Source organism: Lygodium microphyllum, chromosome 14, assembly GCF_053477565.2.
Source record: "Lygodium microphyllum isolate KBCC chromosome 14, Lygodium_microphyllum_v1.1.10, whole genome shotgun sequence".
In the NCBI taxonomy this organism is placed as follows: domain Eukaryota; kingdom Viridiplantae; phylum Streptophyta; class Polypodiopsida; order Schizaeales; family Lygodiaceae; genus Lygodium; species Lygodium microphyllum.
This window is the reverse complement of record NC_141148.1, coordinates 58,675,452-58,684,949: the sequence shown is the minus strand read 5'-3', so window position 1 is coordinate 58,684,949 and position 9,498 is coordinate 58,675,452. Positions and strand designations below refer to the sequence as shown.

The 9,498-nt window shown below is 38.9% G+C and overlaps 1 protein-coding gene across 1 annotated transcript; it reads left to right on the top strand.

The window, feature by feature from the left end:
- The first annotated feature begins 504 nt into the window (after positions 1 to 504).
- LOC148025630 (uncharacterized) lies at positions 505 to 1,931 on the top strand. Its single transcript, XM_087692846.1, has one exon. It carries the CDS (start codon positions 655 to 657, stop codon positions 1,690 to 1,692), a length of 1,038 nt encoding a protein of 345 aa, XP_087548972.1. The 5' UTR covers positions 505 to 654; the 3' UTR covers positions 1,693 to 1,931.
- The last annotated feature ends 7,567 nt before the right edge of the window (positions 1,932 to 9,498 follow it).

Genomic DNA, 9,498 nt, shown 5'->3' with positions numbered 1-9,498 from the left:
GAAAGCCCTCTTAGAGTCATGCCATATGTGCAAGTCGATTTGAGGGAGTTATCAATTGCAAGGTTTAACAGACATGCTTAGGTTTATAGTTATGGTGGGCTTGTGTGAAGAGCGAGCATAAATGTGTTTGGGAAGAGAGAGAAACCATGGTGCGCATCTGTGTTGAGGTGAGGGAAAGGAGGAGCCAACCTATTGAAGAACTCCATGTGGATTTGCTTAGTGAAGTCGGTGAAGTGCCCTCATTTTTAGAGGGTACTTTGTGAACTGGGGAGAGTACCCTTTTGTACGGGATCCAAGTTTACAAGGTTGGGATGCACATACGTAAAACCCAATTTTAAGGACTTGTACAAGTCGATTGATGTGCATATGATGCAACTCTTGATAAGGCGAAGCCATTTTATGGTAGGCATATAGGTAGAGCTTGAAATCCACAAATTCATCCCTAGGAATTGAATCTAGCTTCTACACACAAAGAGGCCTTATCAGCTGCTCTAAACACTCTTGGGTAGTGCAACTCTTAGTCGCGCAATGAGGGGAACACTACCCGGTGGTCTATCTACTATGTAGTAGATGTGAAGCATTTCCCAAGGCTTTGGTAGATAGAGCGTGGGTTTCTGTATGCTATCCTGACGAGTAGGGAGCGAGGTCGGAGCGATGGGGGAGACGATCATGGTGCGCAGTTCTTCTGTTCCATCGTCATCGTCATCGTCATCATGCTGCTCTTCTTCATTGTGGACTTTCCTGAGAGGTAAGGGCCTGCCTGACAGGACCATCGAGAGGATGACAGAGCGCTGCCCCCGCCTCAAGGACATGGAGGACCCGTCCAGGGCGCAGGCCAATTGGGCCTTCCTGGAGCAGGACATGGACATCCCCTCCCGCAAGGTGCCCTCCGTCGTCTCCCGCTGCCCGCAGCTCCTCACCCTCGGTCTCCACGAGAAGCTTCTCCCCATGGCCACCTGCCTCCGGGGCCTCGGCGCCAAGCCAGTTGACCTCTCCCTTGCCATTGCCAAATTCCCCCGCCTCCTCATCCACAGCGTCGAGGAGAAGCTCTCACCATTGCTCGCCTTCCTCCAGGCTGCCGGCGTCCCCGAGGCTCGCCTTGCCAAGGTCCTACTTTCCTGCCCTCGCCTCATTAGCTATAGCATCGAGCTCAAACTCCAGGCCACATTAGGGTTCCTGTTTGAGCTCGGTGTAAAGTCTGGAAAGGACATGGGCAGATTGCTTACTCAATGGCCACATATCTTCGGGTATAGCGTGGACCAGCGCCTCCGCCCCACTGCACAATACCTCCACAACCTCGGCCTTACCAATGACCACATTGTTAGGCTAATTGTCACACACCCTCATGTCATCTGCCGCAATGCAGAGAAGGTTTTCCAGCCCAACGTAGATTTTCTGCGATTATCAGGGTTTGATTCAAGACAGATTGTGAGACTTGTACATGGATATCCCCCTGTTTTGCTATCCAGTATAACGAAAAGTCTGGAGCCTAAGATGGAGTTTCTTCTCAAAAGCATGAGGAGGACACGGGAAGAGGTTGTCGACTACCCTGAATTTTTTGGACACAGTCTGACACGGAAAATTCAACCCAGATATCAGAAGCTTGAAAAAGAGGGGATCACATGCAGCTTGGAAAGTATGCTCAGCTGCAATAGGAAGAAGTTTTCTGAAGGAAAGTGGATTCTACCCTAAACTGAGTTTGGTAAGGTGACCTTGAGTCCTGTTTGAAGGCCAACCATTCACATTTCCCTGTACTTTCTATGCCTTTTTTGTTCTGTTTTCTAAATTCATTGATCTTAGTTGCAGGGACTGTTTTGGTCTTTGTTATGTGCCGCATGTTTGCTTGCCACGGTCACTTATTGTTGAAGAGGATTGGGATGCAAGTGTGCCTTCCAACAAACTTAATTTGCTGATATATGAATGTAGTTCTATCATTATGAAGGAGGGAGGGAGGGAGGGATACGACTAGCAAGAAGCATTGTGGTGTGGAAGTGTGCTGTATATTTTTGAAAGTTGATTGGAGTTGTTTCTATGTTGTGGATTCCTTTTGTTATGATGGGAATAAATAAATGTTGGCAAGCTAGAAGTAGCCTTGGTCTTGGTCAAGGAGTGGGAGCATGTTTTTAGGCTTCTCCAAAATTCCAATAATGAGGGAACTGTAAAAATTACATGGCACAGCAAACAGAATCTGAGAAAGAGATAGAGATAGAAAGTATACAACAGATAAGAGGAGCATTAGAAAATTTCTTTACCTCCAAACAACTAATACAGAGATGGCTCTGTCCACCCGTGTGCTTCCACAGTAAATCTTAGATGGCGATCTAGACAGAAGATAGGTGAATAGTTTAAGGCTAGCTAGAACAACTCTGATTAGATGAAAGATAGATGATCGATGGTTGTGAAGGGGTTTAGCTTTTATAGCCCGTGAAGGCGGTTAGGTCGGCATGACCGACCTACCATATGAGCCTCCACTAGTCGGCCAGGGAATATTCTCTTTATCGTCGGGCCGGGGGCGTTGCTCCTGGACCCCCACCAGGGGGACCGTTAGCTCCCCTGGGACCCCCCAACCGAGGGTTGCTTCCTCAAAATAGGGGCCCCTTTTAACTCCCTTACCCCGTAACTCGATGCAATATACCTCGAGTTGTTACCAGCTTAACTACTCAGTCTAACCCAAAGATTAGACCCACAATGGTCACCTTGTTGCCATCCGGTCACATAGACCTCATGTGATATACAAGTCAGGACTCAACCAATGTCTGGGCTCACATTTGGCTTCTTCTCATAATGGGGGCCTTACAACTTTGAGCACCATGGATCATTGGTGGCACCTTATGAGGGTGGGGCATTGAGCATATCTAACAGGAACTAGATCTCATAGATATAGCTAGTCTCCTTAGTTTTAATATGATCTAGATAGTCTTATGCATATCGGAAATCCAAATGTAGCTTTCATCTTGATAAGAGAATGGTATCATGTTTTTAGGCATCTCCAAATGATTATGGAGATGGGATTTGGTAAATACAGTTAAGCTTCTTAGCTGGACTGTTTGGTTGATATGGTAAGGCCCTATACAAACACTAGACTCATTTATTTAAGAGCTGCATTTGGAATATTCTTGTCCTCGTGAAATATTCCTGCTTGTGCACTTGTTACTAGAAGGAAGTGGATGTGAAGAAGTTAAACTTTATACAACAATGCCAGAGCCTTCTGTGGTCAAGCAAGTTGTTGTATCCTTAACGGTGGATTTGGAGAGGGAATGACATGATGAGGATGATGTAGATTGAAGCTGTCTGTGCTGCTGCCATTGGCTAGTGGGACCTGTGGTGCTTAAATATATATAATTGTTTTCTTCTTCTTGGGGGGGAGGGTTATAGCAAAGGCCTATGCATGTTTAAGTATCATCTTGAGGCTTTGAGGAAACTTGATGAAGCTTTGATGAAACTTCAAGGATGCCGCTGTAGTTGATTTGTGTGATCATCTTATGCATTTATTTGACTGATACAGCAGGTTGAATTCTGAGCACATGGGTTTATAGGTTGAGTTGTTTGTTTGAGGCCACAGGTGAAGTTGTTTGTTGCTGTATTTGATTGAGTGCTCAGCATATTGATTTATTTGACTGCTATAGCAGTTGGAAACCTGAGAACATAGGTTAGCCACTAATGGAGTTGTTTGTTGAGGCTTCACAGATTATGAACATTTATGCTTTATGATTGATTTAGCTGCCTTAGCCAATCACTTTACTTCAAAGTGATACCAAGGGCAAAGGGAATTACTGGATCAACCTTTGTGGGTGCCTCAGCCTCTTCGGGAGATTTTATGGATCGAGAACCAAAGGTCTGTAATAGGACTGGAGCAGCTCATTATCATTGGCCTGCTCCTGGTTGTTAGGGGTGCAGTGCAACACACCAAAGAGTTGCTCTTTAAAGTGAAATTAGCTAATATCCAGCACTATTTCCTGACTTCAATTGAAAAGGACACATTACCAAATGCTATGTCACTTGCCCTGAAACAAATGGGTCGTGTCATTTAGAGTATTATGAAATGTAAACCTAAGGTAAAGCAGAGCACCATTTTTGTGGTGTGGCCATCTACATGAGTGCCATAGGATAAGTATGATGGAGATGGGCTACAAGTTGCTCCTTTCAAGAAAAAAGAGGATGGTAAGTAGTATGTGTGCATGTGTGTGTGTGGAACTCTCGCTCTCTCTCATGGAACAACAGGCCAAAATATGGTAGTTAGAATCAGGCAGCAATCCCAATGAGCAGGCAGAGTACATATGGGCATGTCAAGATGAAGACAAAGTAGCTGGCCTTAAACCCCATTGGAATGAGCAACGTGGAACAAATGGCAGTGCAAAACCATGGAATCATATTATGATACTTTTGTGTGAACCCTCTTGCTACATGAAGTGTGCCTTAGGATGCAAAGCACCTTAACAATTACTATAGCAATGGAGCCTCTTTTCAGTGGTGCACAATCAAGAGTATCATCAAATGAAGTAAATTTTCAATGTATGCACATGTGTTATGAATCCATAGGTCATCGTCGTTCTAATGTATATGTGAATGTACTTTTGGATGAGAGAGTAGAGATTGAGCAATCCAAGACTATGCCAAAATGGCTGGTGCAAACAGAGTATATTAGATTCACCTTCGCGATTACATATGTGTTCGAGCTTTCATAGTGCCTCTAATACATCTAATTGCTATGTATTGATTGTTTACATGTGATGAGAATATATTGTGTTTTTTGAAGAGAGAGAATTGGATAGCCAATAAAAATTTAAATAGGATGTTATTATTGAAAACAACACTTAGTTCTTAGTGTAGCTCAAGCAACTTTGACAGTGATCTCTATACCTTCCCTTATAGTTGTAGTTTAGGGGAGAAGCAAGTTACAATAAATGATTAATCTTTTTCAAGACTTTGGGAAAATATGGCTTTGCCATTAGCTACTTGCCTTCTAGTAAAAATGCCATTGGTATTAAGTCAATTTACAATTGTAGTGTAGGTCAAATGGTAGTGTTGATTGCTAGAAGACTAGGCTTCATCAAAAGATTATTCTCAGCAAAAGGGCATTGACTTTGATGACACCCTTGTCTCCACTTACCATATAACAACAATTCATAGCATTTGTATATTAGCAACTCTGAATGGTTTGAATATATATCAATTGGATATCAAAATTGCATTTTTGAATGGTGATTTACATGTAGTGTGTGTTTTTTAGCCTTGTGGTTTTATGCAAATGGGGTAAGAAAACAAAATGTGTAGATTGAAAAATGCATTATATGGTATGAAAACTACACGTGGTTTTTAGAATGATCTAACTGAGAGCAACTTATATGTTAAACATAAAGAGAAAGGTGTCTCCAATAATTGTGGTTTATATTGACGAAATCTTGCTCACTAGTCCTAATGAGACATTATTGACTTTAAGGGTGACTTTTTTAACTTTTAAAATATCAAATTTGGGCATGTTGTATCATTATTTGGACATGCAATATCATGGAGGTATTGCTTTGTGTCAATGTATATTGAGATATTATTGCATGGATTTAGTCTTGAAGCCTACAAGCCTATTGCTATTCCTACGAAGATAGGTTTAATTGAGCCTTTAAGATACCAAAGGATGCTTTGATATATTTCTCTATCAATAAGCTATTGCATACTTGATTTTTATATACATTGCGAGGCTTGACATTTAGTTTGTAGCCTCATACATGAGCACATTTATGCATAGCCCAAGCATCAAGCATTAGTAGGTAATGAAGCGTATATTCCACTTCTTGAGTGATATTTGGCATCTTAGGTTGTTTTAGGGAAATAATTATCACTAGATTTACGTGCTTGTTGAGATTTTGATAGGGTTGATTGCTACAATACTCATACATCTGTAAGTTGTTTTTGCTTCATGCTTTTGATAGATTATATTTATCGTGGTTGAGTAAAAAGCTATCCATTGTGGCCACTTCTAGTTGTGAGTATAGGGTAGCTTTCATAGCCACAATTGAGTGTATTTGGCTCATATACCTTTTGGTTGATGTAGGTTTTGGACTTGCCACTACTATCTTCACTCACAGTTAGAGTGCACCGGTAATTACATGAAATCCAATGTTCCATACACATCCTAAGCACATTGAAGTGCATTACTATTATGACAAGTAAAGACTTGTCAACTTGGTCTATGTGCCAACATAAGACAAACTTGCAGTTCTTTTCATAAAGACTTTGTCTTGTGAAAGTCCAAAACTTTTCATAAACCTTTGGGCTTACTCCCCTTTGTAGATTGATTATAGTCTACTAGGCTTGGTTCTTCTCTTTACATGAGTGTCAGCTCTTATTCATTGCATTACTCTTGAGGGGATTTGTTAACATATTTTGATAATGATGTGTGTGAACATAATGAGAATTGTCATGGCACTTTTTTTCCTCTCTAGGAGGTTTTTTTTCCTAGCTTTGTATATATATCTATTCACTTTAGGATATACTTAGTTTTCTTTGTTGCTATCACTCAATACACTTTGTACCCAACAAGGAGGTAAACTAAAAGAAGTGAAGATTAAGGAAAGATAACATCTAGGATGAATCTAAGGAGTACTTCTGCCAGTAAATGACAAACCAATCAACAAGATTGTAAGGACAAACACTTCAATCAATAAGGTGGAAAGCAAGGAAGTAAAGACCTAAGATGAGTCCAATAAGCACTCCTATTAGGGAGGAACATGCTAGTTATAACAAGGTGGGGAGAAAAGACCTAGGATGAGTCCAAGGAGCACTCTTACCAAGGAGGGAGAAGCCAATCAGATCCCCACTAGAACCCCTAAGAAACTCTTACTAAGAAAGACAAATATGTCAATCCCCAAGAGAACTCCTAAGACACCTCTCAAGAAGAAAAAGAGACAAAAATCCCCAAGAAAAACCCCATCAAAGAATTAATGGATTGGAGGGCAAGTATTTGTTTAGTTAAAATGTAAAGAAAATTTTGCACATCACTCTATGTTAAATAAAATGACAATAATTATTCAATGGATTTGGTATTCTTCATACACTTTTACATTTTCTCAAATATGTGAAGTGTTGATATGATAATATGTGTATGTAAATGAAGTAATTAAAATGCTTATTATTAAATAAAGAAATTTGAAAGTTTGATACTGTGAAAAAAATATTTCATTGCTTCGAGAATTTTTACAATGGCTTTTTGAAGCACATAATCACATTTATACATTTTTTTCCCTTCTTCCAATCAATCACCATGGATGTAAAATCAAGACATTGTCTTTATTGTTCTGGACAAAATTTGAAAAGCATCTCTTATGTCAACCAATGTTCATTTCCTATTCCTTGACAAACATGTGAGGTCATTATCGTCACATGGATATTTAATTCAAAGTGCTCATTGCTTTATTTAGAGTCCAAAGGAATCCATGTACCCTTTGTCTTTTTCCATCTTCTATATTGTTAACAAAGATGAAATTCTTGTGTTGGATTGTTTTATGATAACATGATTTAGTCCTCGCAAGCTTTGAAAAGGAAGATATAACCCTTATGTATTTTCTTATTGAATTTCAATGTGCTTTTAATAGTCTATCTAGTGAGTCAAAATTGTATAAACAAAAATAAATAAATAAGTAAAGGTAATCTAAGTCACATGGATGCTATTTTTTAATCCTAATTGGGCTATGAATATCTTCAACCGTCATTGACTTGAACACTCCCATGGTTAATTATAAGGGATATCCCAATCAAAGAGTGAACTAAGATTGGGCATTGTGATGTCTTCTAATCCGATTTATTCATTTGCATTTACTGGAGCAACATGTGTTGCAAATGTTACAAACAACAAAGAATGATCAACTAAGATTAGGCATTATGATGTCTTCCAATCCATTTTATTCATTTGCATGTACTGGAACAACATATGTTGCAAATGTTACAAATGACAAAGAATGATCAACATGAATTAGGTTGCCAAATTCTACACGTATAGAAGTGAAGATATTGTTGATTGAATCCAAAGGTTGCTATTTTGCACTCGTAGATAAAAACAAGTCTTCAAAAACTTCGCATTATATACTATAACAAATGAAAATGCATTTTATAGCATGGTCATCCGAATTTTTGTGTTGTTGCACTTGTTATAATGCATAAGCTAGGCAATCAAAAACATTCAAGTGAGCACTAGGTGGACTTTTACTATGGGAAGCCTTATGTGGAGTGATAGACCGTAATGCCTAGCTATGCCTGGCAAGCAAAAAAATTGCGATAGTAGGAGTTATTAGCACATGTGATAGTAGTTGTCCTTAGGGGTAGGCACAAGAGAAGTGAGCAAATTGTAGTAAAAAATAATGTACTTAGCAACACAATTGTCAAAGTACCATACATCTAAATCCATGACAAACATGTAATAATAATATAAAGAAGGATCATAACTACATTGTATTCTAAATGCCCACTTTGTATCTTACACAACATTTACAACCTTGGATTTAGAGGGAGAATAATCTGCACAAACACTCCACTAGCCTCTTCTATAGCCACTTTAGGATAGTCCTTAATGACATGATCGTTTGCCTTGCAATACCAATAAGAGAGATTCTTGTAATTGTTCTTTTTATCCTTATCAACCTTTCTTGTCTAAATAACATTTGGATATTTTTGCTTACTAGAACAAAAGGAAACTTTTGTTTTACTTTTTTAACTACCAAGAAAGGCTTGATCTACAATACGCATAATTGACCTATGTTGTTGAGATTGTTGTTCCTGCAATAAAACAAAAATAAACTCATCAAATAACAAATCATTTAAAATTCATTTCATCATCAATTGAGAGTAGATGCAAAACTTTGATAAAAATTAGAAAGACCATTGAGAACAAATTGCATTGGTGAGCTGTTTAGCAAAATCTCAATTGTAGCAATCAGTTGCTATAAGTGAGAGTAGATACAAAACTTTGATAAGAATTAGAAAGACATTGAGAACAAATTGCATTGGTAAACTGTCTAGCAAAATCTCACTTGTAGCAATCAATTGCTCCTTAAGATCTTTTATCTTTGTCAAAGATTGCTCATGGAGTCACCTTCATGCATATTTCACTCCCTAATTGTTTAAGCAAGTAACTAACATGTGTATCATTTTTTCCTTGATACAAATGTGGAAGTATAGCCCAAGCATCTTTAGCTATCTTACATGAGTGAATGTGTGGGATTATGGTACATTGAACAGCCAATGCAATCAAAGTATGATTCTATGTATCTCTGCCATCTCAAAAAAATTTCTCAATAGTAGATAGTGGTGGTTCTCTAGCATTTAATGAAGTAGAACAAGAATCTATAACATCCTCAATAGCACATGTTTCTGCTACACTTGTACCTTCCAAAACACCAGTGTCAAGTGTAAGCTATAATATACTGTGCCAGTGTAATCTATGATATAGATTGCAAAAAAAAGTGCAGAGTGATGTACAATATATGTCCACATAGAAATAAAAACAGA

Excerpts from the sequence above, each read along its gene's own strand:
- LOC148025630 (XM_087692846.1), top strand. The coding sequence starts at position 655 with ATGGGGGAGACGATCATGGTGCGCAGTTCTTCTGTTCCATCGTCATCG.